Below are 23,714 nucleotides of genomic sequence, written 5' to 3'. Positions count from 1 at the left end.
TTTAACACTGTATGCCCTGTTCTAACTCTGTTTCAGTCCTGATAATTGGGATGTGGCAAGTGACTCTAACTGCAATGGCATATGGGTAAGTAAATTAAGTTACATTTTATACTTCCTTCCTGATTGCTGCTTTTCTTTTTTTCTTCTTTTTGAATGAGTCTGCAAAGGTTTCTTTTTTATTTACTCTGGTTTATTAACTGATTTGAATTACTCCTATTTATTTACTTCCTTTGATACTTCAAGTAATAAAACTGTATTTATTAAAAAATAAGGAAACCTAGGGCAAGCAGTTATGAGTGAAGTTTGTTTATTCATGCTTATGATTATTTAAATTACAGCTATTATAATTAATTCAAATGTACATATGCTTATTAAAACAGTGTAATGGAAAACATCATTATTGTGATACAGTCCTTCTTGCAGGCAAACATTCAGGAAGAACTGAATTCTCAGCCTGTGTTTAGCACTGACATTTTTCAGGCACCAGACAGACACTATAACATGTCCCTTCTTTCCTCCAACAGGGTGTGGATCCAAAAGATGGAATTCCCTATGAGGAGAAATTCTGCAAAGGTAAGTATTTATGGTAAATGCAAAAATAATGCATCTTTTGTATTAGTTTTGTAAATATTTTAATATTTTCATAGTTGTTGCCAATGTAGGGGAAATACAACTTCATGAGGAAAGCAAAATGGCAAAATATATATATATTTTTTTTTAACTTCAGGATGGGGGAAAACAAAACATGAAAAGTACAGGTCACTGGGAATTTCATGATAAAACCAGTTCAGTTATTAAGCTGAAAATACATAGATCAGGAACAGCAGCAAACGGAGACGTTAATTCTGTATTTCTGCAGTATCTGAAGCCTAACCTAGAGAATTCAGGATAGCAGTTTAATCTCTGTGTGTGTCCAGTTTGACCCATTGCTGTAAATACCAGCAATCACACCAGCAGTGATGCTGATCCTTATCTGGAGAAGGCCTTAAAGAGGTGAACTTACGGCATCAGCTGATCTGCCTGACAATGATGTAGGTGCCTGTATATAAACATATGCATGAATAACACCCCTACTAAACAGCCATGACTACAGCTGCTGCTTACCTTGCCTTACATGTAAATCAGCATCCTGGGGATGGACCATTGCCTGGCAAGGCTTTTTGACATTTTTAGATGAAAGGCAATCTATAAATGCTAGGTAACATTAATTATAAACCAGCCAGATTGCACTAGCAGAAATACTCATATGAGTAGCATGTCCGCAACCCAGTTCTGTTATAAGGAGCTTTGGGCAATTTCCCGACTAATCCGATTTCCCTAAATGTTTAAGCAGTTTTTAATGCATATTCTATGGATAGTAAAAAAAGGCTGTGCAGCAGATCCTCTGCTGAAATAACACATCCATCCTTGAGTATAACCAGGACTTTTTCTGATTAACAAGATCTCTTCCTTTTTTTGCATGCCCAGTCCTTAGTTGTTTTTCTAGGGTTGTTGGCACATGCCTGCTAGTGTTTGCTGCAGATGGAATGAAAATCCCACTGCAGGGCCTGAACATTTCAGCCATGTGAGAGGTAGTGTAGCCAGTCACCCCATGACTCCATTATCTGTCACTGCTGTTCCTTTCTAAGGGTTGCTCTGTAAGGGTCACTCTCCATCCTCTGTTTCAGTTTTCTCTTGCTGCTTGTGTGAATAATAAAATGCATTAATTAGATGCAGACTCGCAAGGAGTTGTGCTGTTGGGAGACTCAGCCGGCGCTCACTTCCACATCCCTCCTGAGTGGATGACTGTTACGCAGATGTCAGCGGTGAGAAATCATGTTCGGGTTGTTGAAACTCCTCTGCCGTAGCCTGTCATTTGCTTTCTCCCCTGTGCCACAGGCTGCCAAAGGGGAACAACTGCAGAACACCTCATTGCACTGGAATTTATAGTCATGGTCTCATGTGTGTCAGTGCCCTCCTGCGGCTGCTCTTCTGAAGATAAAAAAGCATAGTCCTGTGCTACCGCCACTCCCCCGACATCTGTGCAATTGGGTCAGTGAAGAATTTGGCTTCGGTGCCCCAGTGCTGTGCCAAAGACACAAACCAGGACATCTGGCTTTCCATGCACATGCCTGCAGCTTAAGGAGAACCATGCTGTCTGTGGGATGAGTTCTGCCATTAGTGAGCTTATTGTTATGGCTCTTTGTTGTGCACGTGTTGTAGAAGTGACCCTGCTGACAGTCCAGGAATGTCTGCTTTAGGCACCTGGCTTTGAAATGACATGTCCTGGATTGTTTTCCCTCACCTGTGGCATATGTGAAATAGATCTAGTAACTCCAGGGATCAGGCTCTGTGACTTGTTGAACAAATATATCTGCAGGCATTCAAGGGTCATCCAAGGGTTTATAAAGGACTCATCCTGAAGGGAAGTGTTTCTGTAGTGACCGTAAAATATCACTACTACATCGATGCCTATCTTTGGGCAGTATCCCAGTATTTCCCATTTTCAAACAACAACAAAATGCACCTGACTGTGAATTATGCTGAGCCTCAGCTGTTGCAGTTTATTGGCATGCAATGAAATAATTGAGTAGAAAAAAAATGATTCCAGCAAACTGCATTTGCAAGGTGGAGATAAATGTGCAGGTATGTTCCTCTCCTTTCCAGTTGTTTCTTACCCCAAGCCAATGTCACTCCCTAGCCAGGGAGGACTATGCATTGTCCTTCTCTGTGCAAAGGTCTGTTGCATGGGAATGAGCAGATAGATTATCATTGCCCACCTTTCCTGGTCAAAACCTGCTACTCCTCATCTGGTTTCTGTAGAAGGATGCATACGTTTTCTGGAGAACAATATTTATTAAAAAATGCCAGTAGTTACAGTTCTGTTGGAGGTCTGGGACTTTTGTGTGTTTTCTGATTTAAATGTTGCGGATTAGCAATTGTTTTTCTTTGTTAAACATTTATTAGCAACAATTAGGCGAATGACACTGATGACAGAGCTTGATGATGAGCATAATAAATTAGCACTAATGATAATTGAGATTATCTTGTCTAATAAAAATGGAACTAATACTGATGGTGATCGCAATTCTGGCAGTAATGCTGGTAGCAGAGCCATGTAGGCAAGAATAGTTTCAGACTATGTCAGCATTTTAGTATCACCTTAATGAAGGTTTAGGAAGCATTTCTCTTGCCTGAAGCTTGCTGGTCCACTAGCTGGATGAGTTGAGGACTGGTAATGGCACACAGAGGCAGAAGATTCAAGGTCAGGAGCGGGAGTGCAGATTACAGAGTGAGTTTTGATAGCACCTTGTTACTGTCTGATGGAGGTAGAGCAGCTTGCGTGGGAAGGTAACTGAGGCTTTCTGTGTAAGGCTCAAGGAATACGTGCTTTCAGTGCTCAAATTCATCTGGTCAGCATGTGGGGAAGATCAAGGACTGGCTGGAAAGGGAGAAGTGGTATGATTTCCTTTGCAGAAAAGGTGGCTCCAGGTTAGAGCTAGTGCCCTGCACTAAGGCGAGGAAGGCAGAGAGAGATGTGTTCACTCTTTGGCCTTTTGTATTCAGTCCACTCACAGTATATGAAGTAAAATGAGTTAAGATACTGTGGGAATTGGAGAAGCTAAATAAATCATGTAAGTAAGTAAAAAAGAATGTCTTTCATGCACCAGTACAAGGCACCATGGCTGGTGTCTGTCCTGAGCCCAGTAAGAAAAGCATTGCTTAACATAGCACTTACTGGAGCTAGTAGAAGAGGGTAAAATAGGATCACATAGATAACCTTATGTCCCTTCATATGCTGGGCACTCCAAGCTGGGCAGCGTCAGACAGACTTCTGACAGGGATACAGCACAGTAGGTTGATAGAAGAACTTAGAGCAGTCCGTTATAGCTAGCCAGGACAGAGCAGGGCTGGACTAATTACCTTGCAGGAAATGCAGCCCTCCTACACCTAGCTGAGCTCTAAGGAGTGCACTGCATAGCCCCCCGGGTGTCTGAGGTGCATGAGGTATGGGATAGGAAAGAACAGGTTCTTTTCTAGGGCTATTTGCAAGCTTTCCTACTGATCTGGAAAAAATACCACAGTTAAATATTAATGCAGAGATACAGAGAGTTCAGTGGTATAAAACCCCTGGTATCTGTGTTTAGACTCTAACAGAAGTAAAGTTATTTAATTTGCAGCTCACCTTAAGTAAGAAAGATGTCATCTGAGCACAAAAGCACTAGAAAAAAAAAATCTAAGCTAATTCACACTTTGCCACTTCCTCTCACTCTTGCTTATTCTCTGTGTCTTGCTTTCTGTGCGTAGAATGGCAGTAGCAGTAATTCAACTGCCTTGGGGTTGTGAAGTATTAAATACCACTGGCAGATGTCCTTCGTCTGTAGGTTTAATTAACAAATTAACCAGCCTCAATCCTTCTTCAGTGCAAGGCCTTTCTCAAAGAGAATTTCAAAGCACATCCAGGGATGGTTTTGTGACCAGAGAGAGTATGGAAAGTCTGTGTTCTAATGTGACAGAAAACATTCTTAATCTGGAACAACAGCAGGAATTTGAAGCTGGGACTCTGAGAGGGGAGGATAAGGCATTAGCTTCATGTACCTTCTGTTTACCCATGCTGTTAAACTCAGGACACTTTGCTTTGATTCTGCCAAAATTTCCTTTATAAGACACATAGAAAAATTAGTTTGTCAAATGGTTTTCTCTACAGTCAATACTGAAGTCAGTTCAAAGATTTAATTTCCATTTCAAAGGAATATTACCCCTGTACTTGGAATTCCAAACAGGACTTCCCCCTGTGCCCCATCCAGGATTTTTATCATGTGTACTAGGAAAAGGTTATGTGCCTGTTAATTCAGATTTATTAACTGTATTGTTCTACTACTTTTACATTTTTCTATATTTTCATGTATCTATTTTACATACTTTATATATTTTATATATTTCTTATTTGTATTTATCCTTATACATGTTCACATATAAAAGTGTTTTAATATGTAAGTGTAAAGTAAAATTTACACTTGGTAACAGCGCTGGGGGCCCTTCTGTTAATCAGCACCACATTAGTGGCAGCTGTTAATTTCTGTTTTAAAGCTAATTAGGTGGGGAAATAATTTTCCAGGACAGACACTGAGAATTGAGTTAAGAAGCTCTACAGAACGGTTGCTTTCCCTGATCATGCTGCACACAGTCTGCTACGCAAAGTAGCAGTAATGATGAGTGAACGAAGAAAAAGGAAGTGAATGAGCAGTTTCCTTACTGAAGCATGCTCAGGGTGTCACTTGTGTAACTGGATGATTAGCGCAAAGGTGACTAGAGGGGTATTTGGGTTGAACAGCTTCAGAATTCAGATGCCAGCACCATCATCTCAAAGTCTGTTGTTGGGAAGCTACTTTATACTGGATTTTGGATTTCCTGGCCTAATCAGACTTACCGCCCTCATAGTATTGGCCCCTCACAGGGTAATACACCCCCATGTAATCCAGTGCAGGGGGGGCGTGCCCCAATCATACATTCCATGTCAAGGAATGCATCAAGTTGCATCATTCACTTGTCCTGTATCAAGTCTTTTTATCAAGCTTTTACCTATCACACAGTCACAAATACAATTATCATCCCTCTTAGAGTATATTCTTTCCCCAAAGCTCATAGGGAGACACTACTTGGTGTGGAAAACGTCCATCACAAGGTGGACACATCTTTGAAAGCTATAGTTCAGCCATGATATTTTTCAAATTTACAAAAAAAAAAACCAACCCAAAATAACCAGAAAAACAACCCAGTCTATGTAGCATTAAGGGAAGTCATGTGTACCTTGATTTTGAAGTTTTTGACTAACCTGGTATTGCTGAGTCCCAAAGTCTATCTTGCAGGGATCTAGCTGAGGTGCACCAACACAAAGAAAATTATGTTGGGACCATCACTGAGGATACCTCGCTGCCTGTTCCTGCAGAGGCCACCAAGCATATGGCTCTGTCCTCAACCTGCCATCATTCCAGTAAATCCTCAAACACTCAATGCAATTACATGAAGAGAATTATACATCTGTAAGAGGGGAATAAGTCAACTTTATTTCAGCTTTCTTCTTGTCAGTAGGGTTTGGCTTTGCCAGGCGTTTCTTCTTTTAAAAGGGTCAGCAAAGCATTGAGCTGGACATTCATTCCTTTGACCTGAAAATTTGGATACTAAAAATGAAGTGTAATGCAGTAGATGTGTACTTGATGAGGTTTAGCAAAGCAGAAGAAATACTGGGTTCGGTATTTTTTTGAGGTGGATGTTTTTTGCGGAAAGCTAATGTTGAAAACACTGGTGTGTCTAGCAATGGATATTGTGCTCCTGCTGCTTCGTCCATCTGCTTACAATTGACTTCCAAATAGCTACTAAATGCAGCATTTTTCTATTATATGTCTGGGGTAGAAGCTTACTTTTAAATCTCAATTTAGAGACAATTTTGTCTGGAGATAAATGCACTGTATTTATACACGTGCTGCAAATGATACCCTTTCCAGGAAGATGCATTTTAAAAATTCTTGGATCTCTAATTCATGCTGAATAAAGAGAAAAGTAAATTCCACTTCTATCTGTAATCCAGTAAACATCTATTTGCCCACAAACTCAAGGGGTTCTCATGTTTCATTAAAGTAACTGTTTCATAGTATGTATTTCCTATTAAAAGAATTCAGCATTTCTTTAAATAAGAGTTCAGGGTGTCCTGAATTCTTATCCCACTGACTTCTTTTTTTGCACCACTAGAAAAAAGAGGAGTTTGATCTGTGAAAACCTTATTAAAAACATTCTCTAGCTCCCCTTTAAATCCAGTGAATTGCAGGCAAGTTTCTCCCAGCTAATACTCTGATGACTAAGATGCTGCAGTTTGGGGAAATAAGGTTATAATTTTGCTAATTTCAAACCTATGCGCCTTGCAGTTTTACAGAGTTGAAATGCCATACATGCTTTTTAAGAAGATAGACTATCCTCTCATCAAGAGTTCTGAGGCTTGCTTATTTGTATATACTTAGAATAAGAAAGTTGTCTGTGGTACTTAATGCTGGCACAAGGATTTGATCATTAAAGTCAGTATAAAAAAAATTCTATCACCCTTCAAATGAAGAGATGCTTTTGTGCTTTCAGTATTTCTCTAACAGCCATTTCCAAAGGCTTATATGACTGTTAGGTTTCCAATGCCCTTTTGTGTCCTGATTTTGAAAATCTTCTGCCACAGCAACATGGAACCTTCTTCCATTTAAGCTAACTTGGTCAGTGCAGCTCAGTGTGTGTGCATTTAGCATCAGCCGTGGCTTTGGCTGCCTAGTACAAGAGAAGTGAGAGGAGCCACAGAGACGTATTTCAAGGTAGGATACATCTAGGGGGTGAGGACATTCCTTTGAAATGAGGCCATCCAGAGAATTTGAGGCTAAAATATGGCATTTGAAACCAGGCTGGAATAACTTTCTAATCATTCTCTGCTAAAACCTGGCATGTAGGCTGAAGCAGCCAGAATAGTCTAGAGAATGGTATTTAAACAAGGCTGTGCTCACAAGAGTTATAAGCTAAAAGTCGACACAGATCAACCTCTAGAGTGGGACAGATTTGCATCTCAGACTAAGTGAAATGCAGTCTGTTAGACCGTGCTTTCCAAACTACATCATTGCAGAGTTTAAGTTCTAGTATTCTTAAGAAATTTCCATTAACTACTCATCTTCACCCTTTGGTCCTGAAATATCTTCAAAAATCTGGCTTTAAGTGTTTTTCTGGAAGAGTGTCAATGCTAACCATATACACAGTTCTCAAATGCAGCTGTAATTCTGGGCTCAAATGTTCCTTTCCAATCTAATTTGCAACTCAATTAAGTTCTGGCTAATTCATATTTAAGCTGAGTTCACAGGGGGAAAAAGAACAGTTAAAAATTACTGGAACTCATCCAATGGAAATATTATTTTGGATTGCTAATAGGAAATAATGAGAGAACTGTTCATGGAAGGATTTGTTTTAAAAATATTTAATCACGTTATGGTTCTTTTAATACTCTTATATGAGGTGACTTCTAAGAGATCATATCTATAATTTGTTCTCTGCTAAGTGACTATTTCAATATTACTGTCACCATTAATTCAAAGCTACAGGGAGGCAAATATTGCAAATGGCCAAGGCGTACTGTGCCCCTCCACTTGTGTTCATAGCAGCGTCCTTGGCTTAAGTGCCTGCTTGCACACAAAACTATCAGGCTGGAAGAAGGCAGATTTGGAAGCTCCCTCCAGCCTAAACAATAAATAAATTAACATATACATATATATACGTATCTACAGATACACACAAGGACACATACATAGAGACATATATAGAGAGAGATAAGATATAGATGTATGAGAGAGAGAACCAACTGGAAGATAATTGAGACAGACCCATTTTCACCTTGGTAACTAATGCAGATCTACTGTAAGTAGGTCAAATATGCTGTTACAAGTTTTAAATTGGCATCTGCTGTGCATTAGCTGCTCAGAGCATGGCTTCAGGATTTCTCCTCCCCACCCTCCCTATCCCCTCTTTTCTCTCCTTTCCCCCCCCTTTCCTGCACCTCCCCTCATCCTCAGACAGACAAAACCTTTAGTCATATACTCAAGGATAGTTCCCATTCACCTAAATGATAATTTTCTAGGCTGAGGACTTGGTGAAAACGACAGGAATTAGCTCTTTTGTGACTCCTCGATTACCTCTGACCCTTCTGGAGAGAGAATTACTCACCTGTTTGCTATTTACAGCACTGAGGGTTTAAGGAAACCCCACAATTGCTTGAAAAGAAAATGAAGCTAATAAATTACAAGGATTAAACCAGCCTATAAGTTCTTCAAATTTATGGTTTGACCTTCTTTTGGGTATTACCTTTTTCTCAACAGTTTTTTAGTGTGAGCACATTGGATTTATGCATTTGTCTTTGCAAGCGTACACCAACTGGAAGAAGCTCAAAATTTACTCCATGTTCTTGTCCTTCTGAAGTGATGCAATTCCTTGAGGCCATTATTCTTGCCTTTCACAATTTTTGACACATTCACAAATCAAAGTGGAAATGAATAGGGCACTGTGTTTTGAATGTGCAACACAGCTGGCATCTGCATAGAGGCTTTAGCAGAGCTCAAAAAAAGCATTAGGGACTAATGCTAATAAAAGCGAAGAAGGGTAAATGTTGCATCTATTTGTGTGGGAAGGTTATGGCAGACCATGTGTTTTTGTCTCTGGTCCCTGCCATGCTCGGGGGCCTTTCTGACTCTTTCTTCAGTGCTGTTTTCAAAATTTGTAGTGAGGACCAGGGAGAGGTTTTTAGGGGGTCAGATGCTCACAGTTCATTCTGCTGCAGAGATAAGAGAGCTTTGAGTGAATTTGTCGTTATCCCTCTGCCATATATGTTGGGGGCATCATGTTGTCATCTCTTCCTGTGCCCAAGGAGATCCACCTGTGGACAGGATGGATGCTGCAGCAAACAGCTGCCCCCTTGGTGTTATGGACCTGCAGTATGTGCTCCACATCAGGAGGAGTTTTGGGCTCTTCAAGGATTAAAGGTGCCAGGAGATGTGATTCAGATGTTTCTTCTGATTTTCCTTCCTCCACCTCTTGATATACCCATATTACAAGGGTCAACTCTTTAAGTAGATGTGTTAAATCATTTCTGCTACAGCTAAAGTAATAATTGCTGCAGGACTTTCTGTCTGTGAGGTTTTAAAAATTTCTCTTTCAGAAATCGTTTGCTAATCTCCCGATGGCTTTCACCAATGAGCTTGACTGGCCACAGTTCTCAGAGATCACTGGGTTTCTGAACTCCACCATTGGGTAAGACAACAGGTGGGCTGGCTGTCATGCAAGTCTCAAGGTCCCTCCAAGCCTGATAAAAATCAGCATTTTGATTTTCTTAGGTTTTTCTCTTTCCCTCTTCCCTCTGTTTCATTTTTGCTGCTGAGACAGTAGAACGAATGGTAACCCCAGGATTAATTTGTGGTGTTCAATTTTTGGGGGTAATGTTTCTTCTCCTTTGGTTCTTTTCATGTGTAGAAGGGAGCAGTGAAAGGACAATTTGGAAGAGCCAGTGACCTAATTTGCTCTGTTATGTTGGCTTATGTGGAGTTAAAAAAAAAATAGTCATAATGTTGCAAATCATCTTTCTGGCCAGTATTAGGAGTCCCTTGACTCCTGCCAGAATTGAAGGATACAATCATCAACAGTACCTGGTCTGATCTGAGTTTCAGATAATTTTCATTTTGTATGTCTAAGACAGGTCATGAATACAGTGAAATGCCAACCAAGCATGAGTCAAACCTAAAGAGGCTCTATACCAGCAGATTTAAAAGGTTGGCAGAACATGTACTTTTCCAGGAAAAATAACTGTTGCACCGTACAATTGCACTTGTTGCTTCCTTTTTTCTCCCTTGCAAAATCAAGCCCTCAGACTCAGCTTACAATCACAGAGTGTATGCTTTAAGGTAGTGTGCTAGTTAACAAGCCAACAGAGATTGGTGCCACCTCCTCTTTCAGAGTCAGCAGCAAAACTGACCTTTAAAAATCTGTTACAATGTCCAACTACTCAGTACATAGTATTTAGCTGGGCTTCAAAGAATCTGAAGTTCACAAGTGGTCAGAGCTTAGTATTGACCCTGAAGTTGTCAGTGATATGCTTTGGTTCAGTGTTCAGTTTTTAATCTCCTTTTTAATCTCTTCCATATCTGGAAGGAAAAAAAAGGGCTATTTAGGACTTCAAGGCATTTTTAAGAGCAGGATCTCAAAATCCCACACCACAATGACTAAGTATGGTGAAGACTGGCTGGCAATGTGCAGCAGGAGGCTCCCATTTACTCTGAGCCTGTAGAAACAGGCACAAACTGATGTGGTCCATGCCCATCTATCCCATGCCTTGATGCGAGAATACAGACATGATTTTTTTACTAATACCCTGTGACTGAGAAGGTCTGTTTGCTTCTCCTTGTCCAACCACCTGTTCTGCTGAAAAACACAGAGTTTGGGTATTTCCTGTACAGCCCACTGCATGGTGACTGGATGATATTATCACACATTTCTGTGCAGGGAGTTACTTTTTATTGCTGGTTTCAAAACTTATCATTGTCTTCTATTTCTTGCATTCATCCAAGCTGCCATTCTCAAGGCATGGTATTTAAGTTATCTGATTCCTTTGGTGTCTAAGATCAAGCACAAAATCAGCAGCCTTGATAGAGATGACCATGTACTTGTGGCTGGGTGTGTGGTCTTCTCATCAGCTTCCCTTTGAGCTGTTATCCTTTTCATTTGCATTTTCATTTCTCTCAGCAATGCAAAGTAAGAGAGAGAACTAATCACAATCAAGCATAACCTGCTTTCAGATCAATCTGTCCAAGACTTATGGCATTAGGACATGAAAGCCCTGCCAATATTTCTTCTCTTTTATTTACTGTTCCATAACAACAAATTGAAAAGTCAAGTAGTGAGCAATCAACAGGATTGTTTTGATAAATTATATGTAACGAAAAGGTTTTTAATCACTTTATCTGAAAGACCAGGAGAAAAGCATCCTGGGTGGAACAATTTCAGGGAAGCGCTCCATGAAGTTATAGTTTCTGAGAGGAAATCTTCACCTCCATTGTGGGCCGCCCTCTTCAAGGTAGAAAGATTTATGACCATAAAAAAGAGAGGAGGTGAAACAGAAGTATAGACATAACTAGGGCACAGAGCAGTTCAGAGATGTGAACATACTTAATTTTTAATATCAGCGGTGTTTTCATCAGTGTCGTATGAGTTTAGCAGCTTGCATTTTCTCAATTTATTTCAGAGGCTGGACAGACTCTCTGTATCTGCGTTTACGCAGAAGAAATCGCTGTAATCACAGAGACTTACAGAACATTTCCCAAAATGGTATGTTAAGTGTTTTTCAATTTTTTTTCTCTGATACTTGATGCTGCACTGATGAACATCTTCCAGAAACAAAACGAAACCCCTTCCTAATTGCATGTGTTTGTTACAGAAAAGTAGAAAACAGCACTTATTGAATTCAGCATGTTTTCTTATGTCTCTGAGTAGGGAAGTGTGTGGCTTGATCACTTTTATCCACACACTAAGAATTTCCACTGAGCTAAAAAACAGCGTACTCCACTGTAAATTTATGGGGAGATTTTTTTTGGCCATAGCCAAAAGGGGAATTTTAGAGGGTTGACACTAGTAATGATGGAGCTAAAAGTTCTGCCCTCTATCTCCTGTGAAGACTATCACATTGGTCCCAGCTTGCTTTCACTCCCCTGCTCTGCAGTCCTGCAGAGGATGCCAGAAGAGTCCTACACTGGATGCCACAGTAGCATCGGGGACTAACAGAGCTGCCACACGGGCAGGCCGAGCAGGCATAAACCAGTCATCAGTCTTATAGTAAGTGTCCATGATGTCCTGTGACATCCTTTGGAGCTGGAGAGCAGCAAACAGAAGTCCTCTTGCAAAACTGGGGACATCGATGGTGCAGGCATATCAACATGCTCTTAGAACAGATTTTAAAGGAGTAACCAAGGGCACACAGGTAAAGCAAATTTGGGACAAAACAGTTTGAATTATTTAATTAATTTTGTGAGGCTGGTTTAACATCTTTATATGAAATAGAATTCTGTGTTGGCAAGGGTATATGCAGCAGACCTAGTCTACCTAGGATAAAGAAAGTGTCTTGCATGGTACCTCACAAGAAATGTTTGTGTCTGGTGAAGAAGATGAAGATTAATAGAAGAAATAAGAGGTGGGAAGAGAACCAGCTAAGTAGGGAAGAACAATGGGTTTGAGAGAGGAGCCATGCCCCTCACACATCTCTTTGGAGGCTAACACTGCTTAACATTTGGAGTGGTGACCTTAGAGCAAAGACCAAGGTGCATGCTTGGTGGTATCTGTGTAAAGTTGCAAAGTATTGACTATCCTGAAGTGGGCCACATCCTTTAACAGGAATAATTTAATGAGCTTGGGCACAGCAGTGATACCAGTTGCAGCAAATACAGTCTTACGAGACATGCATGTCAGAGCTAATGATGAGACTCTCGTCTGTAAACTAGTGGGTGATCAGCCACAGTATTTTCTCTAGAGACATTCATTCCTCACATAGGACACAGATAAGACCTTGCAATATCGTCCCTTTGCCTAGAGAGGACCGACTTCGGTGGCAATAGATACAGACAAAGGCTTCGGGGAAGGTTAGGATAATGGAGACTTTTGAAGGGATCTTAAGACACCTTGGCAATTGAGAAAAACAAAAATTAAAAAGGATTACAGTTTTGAATCCTTTTGAGGCATAAACACTACAGCGTGGGAAGAATGGTTTAAACTGAAGGATAGCTCTAGTACATGAACATGGATTTTCATTAATCCTACCTCTGTTTGGAGTCGAAATCTAAAAACAAGGTTACTATCAAGGATGGAAAACCCAGAATAGCCCTTAAAGTAGAGAAGTGGGAGTAAAAAAAAGACACCTTGAGTTGTTTCAAGACAGTGTTTGATTAGATTTGTCAAACGGGTTGGATGAAGTGATGACTGTAGTCTCCCTTAGAAATTAAGGTTTATGATGTTAGCTTTTGTGTGTTGGATTAGGTGATATCCCCAACAGCAAGTTTAAAAGGTACTTGATTATTCTGTGATTATCACATTGTGTTTCTATTGTGTTTAATTAATTTTCATGCTTCAGAAAACTGGCTGCAGAAGCTGGAGAAAATGTATTCTCCTTGGGTAGATAATTTAGCTCTATAGGATTCTCTTCCTTTCCAACGCATGAGTCAGGCTGGCTGCAAGCGAAGAGCACTGCTGCCCCTAGTGCCACTTAGAAACTGGCTTAAATGCTTGGGATTTCCTGTGAGTTTTAGGATCAGAAAAAGTCTGCCCAGGCCCCATCGTCCAACGGAGATCTTAGCAGGCAGAAGAGGTTGCACAGACAGGTAGCATGATGCAAGAATCACTTCCAGGCCTAGGTGGGTATTTGCACCTAAAAAAATTGCCTTCTGGTGCCAGCACTGATGTCTCTCGCAATGCTTCTCATACACCTTCCTCCTTCTTGTGGCACACATGGTGCTCCTGAGGTTTCAGGTCCTCTGCACACATGTTTTACAATGTGTTTGGTGTCATGGGTTGGACATTTCTGACTTTCTTATCTGTAAGTCGCAGGGCACTAGAGTTGGTGGTTCTTATTATTGCAGTACTCCAGATGTGCTTCCTGGTGAGAGAATGAAAAAAAAGGCCAAACTAGATGGCTAATGAATGACTAGGTGTCAATGGTTCTTGTCATTTATATACAGTTCATCTCAGTACCTGATATCTTATTACCTTGTTCTGCTCTCTTTTCATTAAAGGGGGTTGTACTTTCTGCTTTTCCTTTCTCCCAATTCCCTCGAATACCTTAAAAAAATAAAATCTCTCACTGTATGCATCCTTCCTTTTTCTCTCCACATATCTGCTTTCCACTTACACTACAGACACCTGCAGGATATAAAAAGAGGTGAGCCTGTGTCAGGGCAAAAGACTCTGAAGAAAATTCAGAAAGGAATTTAAAGAAGGGAAAAATTACATGTGATAGAAAAATCCCAGGATATCTTCCTTCAGTATCTTCTCTTAATCATCATACTGACACATCGTAAAGGTTTGCTTCTATTGCCTCATTTGGTGTAATAGTTTCTCTGAGTGGGAGGTTTTAAAAGCCCACTCTCAGCATTAGTAAAGCAAAAATCTGGCCACCAGCCTGACCTAACCTCACCTGGGAGAACTTAACTTTGAAAATGAAGATTCACAGCCCCACATATATGCAATAAGAGGATGAGACACTAGACAGACGGGGAAGGTGTGCAGCCGAGAGCCAGAGCCCGGGGAATCAAAATCAATGCTCATCCCTACTTCCTCACAGAAGTACCAGCACTGTGTCAGAGCTCAGCATGGAGGGGCTTTGGCCCATTGCCCTTCTCAGGACATAGATCTTTGCCCTGGAGGATGGCTTTTCTGACCTTGGTGCTGGTGGGATTTCTGCCTTCCCTTTCTTAAAAAATCCCTTCATCCCTTGGAGATGGTGAATGCTTCCCTCCTCTACAGCTGGCTGCAGGGTAGGGTGTTCAGCTAGGGCCAGGGAGGGTGCCCCTCACCTCTCCATTTATGTTACCCATGGCCCATGAATGTATTCACATCAGAATTTCTGATGCTCATTCTGGATGACCAGATTTACATCTCACAAGATATTGGATTGATAATCCATAATAAACCTATTCCCCGCCACCATTACTGCTCTCGACTAGTGGTTGCACAACAAGCAGCTCCCAGTCCTAACCAATGTTTTCCACCAAAGTGGCTTGCTGAACAATTTTCTATGGATAATTTTTATTGTTTAATTGTTTTCAGTATGGTTTTGGTGACTTGTCTTCCAGCAGTTTCATACAGGTTTCTAGCTCATGTGCTATGTCTGCTGACTGAGTGACTGCAGTCCTCAGTGTGAGGGCCAGGTGTGAATGCTCAGGTTCAGAGCTAAAAAGCTCTTCTAAAACTTCTCCAATGTGTTGAAGATCCCTTATTTTGAGAGAAGCATCCTGACAGTAAAATCAATTGCTTAAAAATGTGCAAAAAAAATAGTTAGATAAACACACGAAAAGTGAATACCTTCAGAATTTCTAAATAATTGCAGAACAGTCTCACATTTTTCATTTCTAGAGATCACAATAGTTTATTTGTGCTAGAACTGCAGCCCCAGCCTGGGGAGACACATGGCAGAATGGCTTAACAGAGGGGTGTTGAACTTTAGCTGAAGGAAAGACTATTAAACAGAAAAAAAAATCGATTGGTGGCAGTTATGTTCCAAGCCATATTTTCTAAGAAGTTTCGGGGCTCTTATTCTACTGAAAAGAGATTCTCAACAGAAGGGCTTGAATGGACCAGCAACCCTCAGGAGAGAAGCAGCAGATAGATATATTCATTTTTATCTTGGGAGAACAGGATTATTTAAAACATAAAGGATTACTTGATATATGCAGTTGGCACCACTGTGAGTGACAATAACAAAGGCACCACTGTAAAAATGCAAAGTGTATTATTGCTACCTTAGGGGTTTATCTCTTAGATCTTTCCCCGGTACCAATCCAGCAGGGATTTAATGATCTTCTGTCCACAAGTTTCCCCTCAAGAGCTGCAGGGAGGACAGATTTGCTCCTCAAAGCAAACTTCAGAGACACAGTGCAAAAAAAGAGGAGAAGAGAGAGACCAGGGAAGAGCTGAGTGAAGAATAGAAGGAATGTAATACAAGAGGAGAAGGAGTGAGGGAAGAGGAGAGAGCAAAAATACTGCAAAACAAATAGAAGTACAACCTACAGGGCCCGCTTCTCTTTCAGTACATTGCTCTGTGATAAGCTTCTAGCAATTGCAGTCCTAGTCTAATCTTGAAAAAAGCATAAAGCCTTTTTTTGCCTCTCATTGCTCTCGCTCTTGCACTGCAGGTGATGGAGTTTGATTTGTGCTCTGTGGATAGTTGGGATGAACATGCACAGCCTTTAAATACCTGCTAGTAATTTTTATGCATAAAAGCTATCCTAACTGGGAATGATTTTCTCATTCAAGACCTAAATTAAAGATTATAGATGCTCACAGATGCTTAGGTGTTGCTCTCTTTTCCTGGAGGAGGAAAGATTTGCATCCAATCATTTGGGTGAATTGCCATTAAAATGCAGAGCTTCTTGAGAGGGTTGCAGCTGGCCTAATAGTTGTATTCTTAAGTCTGCCGCTCATGGAGTGAGCAATGCAGACACCCAAATGTAGAGGTCTAGTGCTATTTAAGATATTTTACAGTATCTTTCCCACTTCCAGCTGCCTCTCCAGAAGTGCACAATCTCTCAGGCATCCTGTGTTGTATCTGCCAGCATTGCTGCAGGTGTCTTGGATACTCTGGGATGTCAAAAATGGCACTTGGTGCCTATGTTTAGGACCTGAATCAGTCCCAATATGGCATAGCTGTGAGACACTTACTCTCTAAGAAGAGCGAGAACAGTTCCCTTTGCAGTTTATAGGGAAAGTTGAAAGTAGATTGACTGTTGACAAGTCAGGTTGGCTGGTCTACAAGACACTACTATGTTCAACAGATGGAAAGAAGCAGTTAGATCTAGATCAAAAGCCAGATCCAAACAATTCAGCATTTGAAAGTATTTGATTTTCTGCAACCTCAGGTGTGGGGCTCAGGTAAGAGGCAGCAGGTCCCTGGTCTAACTTTACTTCCTAATGCCAGTACCCAAAACTGTTACAGAGATGACATGTTGCATTTTCGTTTTTAATGCTTTTGCATTCTTGGAAATATACAATGAAATTGTATGAAATTTTATTTGTCACTATAACATTGTTGTATAATTTCTCTTATTCCCACTACGTGTGATCAGGTGGTTCTTCAGGAAACCTCCTCTATTTAATAAAAAGGTGAGTGTTTAATGGGATTTGAATGCTTCTGTTGCTGGAGTCCTACTTCTTTGAAAGAAACAAGGAATATTATCCATAATAAGTCTAAAAAGTGCAACTTCCCTTGACCATTGTGCTCTGAAGTGCTGACTGTTTCTTTTCTGGTTTAGATATCCATCAACAGAATAAAAAACATTTTAAATTGTGGATGTCCCCATCTCCAAGGCCTTGATCTTGGCCTAGCTAAGCCAACAGAGCATTTCCAGTAATTTTGGGGAAAAGATTAAACCTTTCCCTATATTTGTACTTTGTGTCCCCCTAATTGTGTTACTCCTGATTTGAAGCAATGTAGGTAGACATGGGCAGGTCCTCTGTGTTATTTCCATATGGATACGACTGAATAGCTAGTGGATCGTGACAGGCGGCAACTCTCCTTTGCAGATGAATTTGGGTGAGCTGCAGGGCATTTGGGTTAGGTTTAGTTTGCTTGATGCTGATATAGTTTACATCCTAAAGGATTTACTGTTCTCTCCTGCAGAAGAAGTAGAATGAATCTTGCTCTTTAGCACTGAATTTCAAACCACATCCTGATTTGATAAAAATTTGATAAAAACCCCAAACTGACAGATAAACTTAGTTGCCAGCCAAACTTAGTTGTCTTCTCTCATCTCTGATTAATCTTCCCATCTCGATTTATGTCTGTGCCCCCAAATGAAACTACTTGATTTGGCTTCTGGATAATACAAAGAAGATGGAAAGCCAGCAGGAAAAACAGTGAAAAGACAAGTCCACGAGGGGCAAAGGGGAGTAGTGAAAAAAAGTATATTTAAGAAACTTAAAAAAAAAAAAAAAAAAAAAAGAGCAGCCCTCTCCCAAACATAGAAGCACAATCATCTGAGCATCTGAGCACTGGCCAGATCTAAGTGAGCTAAATCCAAATGTGATCTCATGCAAGCACGTTGTGTGATTCAGACACTGAGAATGTATTTTACCCATTAATATAGCTGCATATTCTCTTTTAGCTTGGCCAGAAACCAGCTGTTGGACAATCCAGCTATAGTTATCTATGCTACAATTGGGAATGATGTCTGCAATGGGTAAGTCATAAACCAATTTAACATTTATATCATAAATATGACTTCTTTAGAGTAATGCTGGCTACTTGGACATGTACATCCCCGTGTTTTGCCCTTCCCTGTAATGGCATTTTTCTTTGCTATTGATGTGTGTTTCATTTTTACTTTTCTGCTTAAAATACTGGATTTTGCCTTAAGCTGTGTTCATTGTAGCCACCTACCAGTCTCCACTCAGAGTTTATATTTCTTTCTTTCTATTACAAGCTGGTGACAAAGTGACCAATGACATTTCTGAAGTAGAATATTTTCAACTTAGCAGATAAAATGAAGTATAACAACGGGAGTGGGGGGGGAAAGGAGTTTAAAAGAATCTTACCCTGCATGTCACCTCCTGTCAGGAGGTAGAGTATGACTTGCTTACCTTTCCTGAAGAATGACAATGGTGTCCCCTGTCAAAGTCTATTTTCACCTTGCCTCTTCCCCGCAGTCTTTGCTGTGCTCTCCTGATGAGGTGTTTTGTCTTTCTGGCTTTAATCACATCATAAGCTCAGCAGGAGAAAGAACTGAAGCTTTCAGAACTAATAGTTCTGGTATTATCCATTAGTGATGCTCACAGGGATGCTAAGAAGTCACTAGCTGCATTCTTCCCTTCCTCCCAGTAGTGGGAAGGCAGAAAACACCTTGCAACCAGGCCAATGCACAGCACACCCATACCACAGTTTCGGTCCAAGTGTAACATTATTTTCACCATGATGAACCTGCAGGTTTCCTTTTAAGCAAAAGAAATAAATCTGACTTATGTGGAGACTTTCAAAACACTCAATCAATGATGCACACTCAGCTAAGTCCTCTTCCGAAGCTTTTGAAATGTCTCACCTGCAGGTTGTATAATGAATCTGGAGCTATTATGCAGGCTGTCAGATCTTGCCATTAAAATATCACCAGTTTGATATCCTAAAACTTTGCTTAACAGCAAGTGCTTATGTTGAAACTTTGCACATTGGGTGTTGTGCTCCAGATGGGGATGGCCAAAGCCCAGGTAGGGTTTTCTTTGACACTGCAGCACCTGGGAGCCCTCGGCCAGCACAGAAGCAGGACCACAAGGGCCAGCTTTAAGATCCTTCCCTGGCACCACCATGTCCCTGGCTGCACGCAGGCAGCAAACAGAAATAACGTTCCATGAAACCTTTGCTCTTGGCATCTCCCTGTGGTGCTTGTGCTTTCGCTGCATCCCTGCCTGGAGCTGCCAAATTTGCCCTCAGTGCCATCCTGCTGTTATAGGAAGGATGTACAACTCCTCAAAAGTAATGCACCACCCTCTGACTGAGTGGGAAAAGCAGTCACAGATCTCTTGCTACTTGTGGACAAGACTGTCCTGAGCATCTGTTTATTGAGGAGCTTATGGAGCTTACAATGACCCATGGGGTGATGAGGCACCCCTCTGCTCCAAAACAGAACCTTCACTGAAGTCTGTGGCTCCTGCAACCAAGACTTTCAAAGTGTCTTCTCCCAGGCTTCACCCAATCTCTGTCGTGTACAAATTTCAATTCTGCTGTTTCACTGGCTTTGCTAAAAGCACCTCTTTTTCCTTTGTTTTATTCCTCATACTGCAGGTTATTCCTTTCACTTCCCCTGTCTCTGACACTGCTTTCTATTCTTGCCTGAATTAAAAAGAAATTTTCCACAAAATTAAACTGTTTTGGCCTTGTCTCACTCATCTTTATGTTCCAAAACAGTATTTATTACTCCGAAATCTGGTGCTTTTTCATCCCTGTGTCCTGTTTACTTCCAAAACATTTACAGCATCAAAAAGAGGCTATCAAGCTGTAGTGAGCCCTGTGACTCCAACAAGGAAAGATACTGCAGCTTCTGTAGCAACATGCTGTTTCCATCAAGTGGGATGTAAAGCAGAGAGAGATTTTTTCAGTGACCAGTCACAGTGTGTAACTGCCCTGTCCCTGGTGTACCCGCAGAGGTTACAGAGGATGCAGAGCATTCAGTGGGCTTGACTAGGGCTTGATAAATAAAAACCTCTTCAAGGACAGCTTAAAATTGCAGTAATAGAGCCTTTCTGGCCTTATCCTGTATTTTACCTTCAAAGGAGAGCAGTGCACCGAGCACACCGAAAACACAGCTCTTAGCCAAAGCATTGTTAAAATGCTGATATTTCATCCCATGTAAAGAGCAGGGCAATGAGTAATACGGACATTTGTAGAGGAGAAAGATAATGAAATTGGCAGCCTGCGTTACACATTCCCTGTAGTCTCCATACTGTAGCGTCCGAACAGGAGGGTTAGAAAAATAAAGACAGATGGCAATAATATCTCTCAGCCCACTGAGGTGCAAATGTGGGACACAATGTGGGACACAGACCTGGAACAAAAAAAAAAATTCAGACAAGAAAATAATGAGCACCAGCCGTCTCAAATGCTGTACAATTATGGCCTGTATTAGTTGTATTTGGAGTAAGGCACCGTTTCTCCAGCCTCTCTTTCCCAGCTTTGCAGTCATGGCATCTGCAGCAAACAGAAAGTTGGCAGCAGCAAAGCAGGGTGAGCTGGCAGCCACCGGGAAGGGAACTTGAACAAAGTAGCCCTGGCACCAGCAAGAGCATAAGTTTCCTTTATCATAAGGCAGGGAGCTCTCCCTAAAACACCCAAATCCAATGCAATAAGAATCCTAATATTAACGTCTGCTTTCTGTGCTTTGACACAATGAACTGTAGCCAACATCAGCTTACAGATGTCCCAGCTGGGAAGAGGCTATCACTGGCTGCTGCCTCCCAGGGAGACCGTGGGAAGGTACCACAACGAGTCCCAGTGCTGACCCAGGCACCTTGAGTCCTTATGGGAGAGCCCAAAATGAACATGGCTACAAGACGGTTTGCTTCTTGGTTGATTTTAATTTCATAGCTTGGCATGGAATGACAATGTAAAGAAATGCACTGAAATACCTGAATGACCTCAGCAGAGAATGGCAAGAGAAAGTGAAGTCATGAATGTCACATTAATTTCAGCTCCCACTGACGCGTTTACTTGTGGTTAAGACCTTACATCAGAGCAGTATTTTGAAATCAATTTCTGCAACACCTGTAGGCAAAATTAAGTAAGTTAAAGGCAAAACCACAGTCTTATCTCAACAGTACCTTGCTTGGATGGCTGTCAGAAGGATAAGCCTGAATCTTAATGCTGTTTTCAGTTCTTCCTAACCACAAAGTCTCAAATGCTTCAGCAGCACATACTGCATTAAGATAAATTTCTGGGCCCAGGGAACTCATCTAATTATTATACTGTGTGCAAAACGCAGCCTACTGAAGAATCCCAAATCCTTGCTAGGGATTGTGGTTCTCCCTCACAGGACTTGGCACATACACACACCCCTGATGGAGCACCAACATTTCTAATGCCTCAAGACAGAACAATACTTCTGAAAGCTCTTGCTTCTAACAGTGTTCACTGGCAAGAAATCCTACTTCATTCCCCAGCAGCTCACTTGACATTACAAGCATCAAGTTGTCCTTCTTTTACCCATGGGAAGTCATGGAAGATATTAAAGGAGTCTCCCAGGGAAAGGACCTGGATGGGGCCTGCTGGCTGCTAAGCTGAATGCTTCCCTACAAAGCCCACAAGCAGAAAATGTGGGAAATTCTAGTACAATAAGGATGGATGTAAGTGCAACCTTATGCACTACTTGGAAGGACATCTTTATTCTTGAGCAACAAGGTCAGCTGCTCAGTGGGTCCTGAGGCTTCTCTCTGAAAGTATTGGTGCAGCTCAGCTGCATCACCAAGGCAGAACCAAAACTGTCATGAGAGTCTGCTTCCCAAGGTGCATAATCCCTGCCATGCATGGCCCACACACAATGCTGCTAATTCTGGGAGCTCATTTAAGGGCTTATGTTGCAAATATTTCAAAAAAAGGCAGCTTATGGATTTACATACTTTGTTTTGCCTGCCTAAAGGGGCCCCAGGTGGCCCTGGAGCTGTCTGGGGTTTGTGGAAGCGTGCAATTGCATCCTTCTTTCCATCCCTCCAGCTCTTTGCTCTGAGAGAGGGCAGTGAGATATCTCCAGACAATGGGAGGTTTTTACCAGAGGTGGCCCTGCTCTGCCTCCTGAGTGTTGCCAGAGCGGGGCCTCGTGGAGCTGGGGTCTTCCCTATGCCAGAGACCCATGATGGGATGGGATGGGATGGGATGGGATGGGATGGGATGGGATGGGATGGGACGGGACGGGATGGGACGGGATGGGACGGGATGGGATGGGATGGGATGGGACGGGATGGGGTGGGATGGTCTCTTTGGTGCTGTGTTCACCCAATTTCTTACAGCTTCTGTTACAGATGTGTAGCTTGAGACCATGGCAATAGCTCTCAGGGGGAGAGTGGGTGAACACTTTTTCTGTAACGAAGTGATTGTTTTAATAACAGAACTAGAGCACTGTTCTCTAGGCAGCCTGGGGTGGTTTTCCTTGTTTGTTTTTCTTATGTAAGATGAAATTTATTTCAACTTCAGGATTCCATTTTTCCTCCCCTTGCAGCATTTACAGCTAAATGCAAGAGGGGAAGGTTAAACCTGAGTCTGGGACTCTGGCTCGAAGAAGGTTCATATTTTCCAGTGAGCCACAAAACATAGGCATTCAGCCTATGTGGGACACTTACACAGGTCTTGTACCCTAATGAACCATTCTGAGGATTATTTTGTCTCAAATGCCTCATCCCTCCAGCCTCCCATATTTGCCCAGACTCCTCACTGGTCTCCAAGGCTAACCCACAACAGGAGACCACTTTATTAAAAAAGGGATGCATCTGTCTGTTTTTAGCAGGGAAAAGGGTTACTCCATGCGAGGTTTCTATAATATATCACTTATGATTTGCAATAATAACGAGAGACTGAAACACATAGCATCATTTTAACATGGTTTTATTTAGCTCACTTAGTGTCAAAGAGCACCAAAAAGAAAATGTCACTGTTTCAGGTGCTGTTTTGGGAGTACAGTATTACCTGACACAATGTCCTGTTGGCATCTTGTTTTGCAGGAACCGCGACACACTGGCTCACATGACTACACCCAAAGAAATGCTCGCCAATGTGGTACAAGCTTTGCGATACTTGGACTCCCATCTTCCAAATGGCAGCCATGTTATTTTAACAGGCTTGGTAGACGGTCGCTTCCTCTGGGATAATCTGCATGACAGATACCATCCTCTAGGTAAACACGAGATGTTGTCGGGTTCCTCCTGGTTATCTGCCTGGTGTGTTG

General features: G+C 41.5%; 1 protein-coding gene across 1 annotated transcript in view; it reads left to right on the top strand.

Moving 5' to 3' along the window:
* Nucleotides 1–23,714, top strand: part of AOAH (acyloxyacyl hydrolase) — a 76,575-nt gene that overhangs the window by 40,444 nt on the left and 12,417 nt on the right. The window contains exons 10-17 of the mRNA XM_069859855.1: nt 37–85; nt 525–573; nt 1,711–1,805; nt 9,707–9,798; nt 11,783–11,865; nt 17,364–17,400; nt 18,402–18,476; nt 23,491–23,663. Of these exons, the coding sequence (XP_069715956.1) occupies nt 37–85; nt 525–573; nt 1,711–1,805; nt 9,707–9,798; nt 11,783–11,865; nt 17,364–17,400; nt 18,402–18,476; nt 23,491–23,663 (653 nt within the window). The remainder of the gene's footprint in view (nt 1–36; nt 86–524; nt 574–1,710; nt 1,806–9,706; nt 9,799–11,782; nt 11,866–17,363; nt 17,401–18,401; nt 18,477–23,490; nt 23,664–23,714) is intronic.

Source organism: Phaenicophaeus curvirostris, chromosome 6 (assembly GCF_032191515.1).
Source record: "Phaenicophaeus curvirostris isolate KB17595 chromosome 6, BPBGC_Pcur_1.0, whole genome shotgun sequence".
NCBI classification, from domain to species: domain Eukaryota; kingdom Metazoa; phylum Chordata; class Aves; order Cuculiformes; family Cuculidae; genus Phaenicophaeus; species Phaenicophaeus curvirostris.
This window is presented reverse-complemented; position numbering and strand designations above follow the sequence as displayed.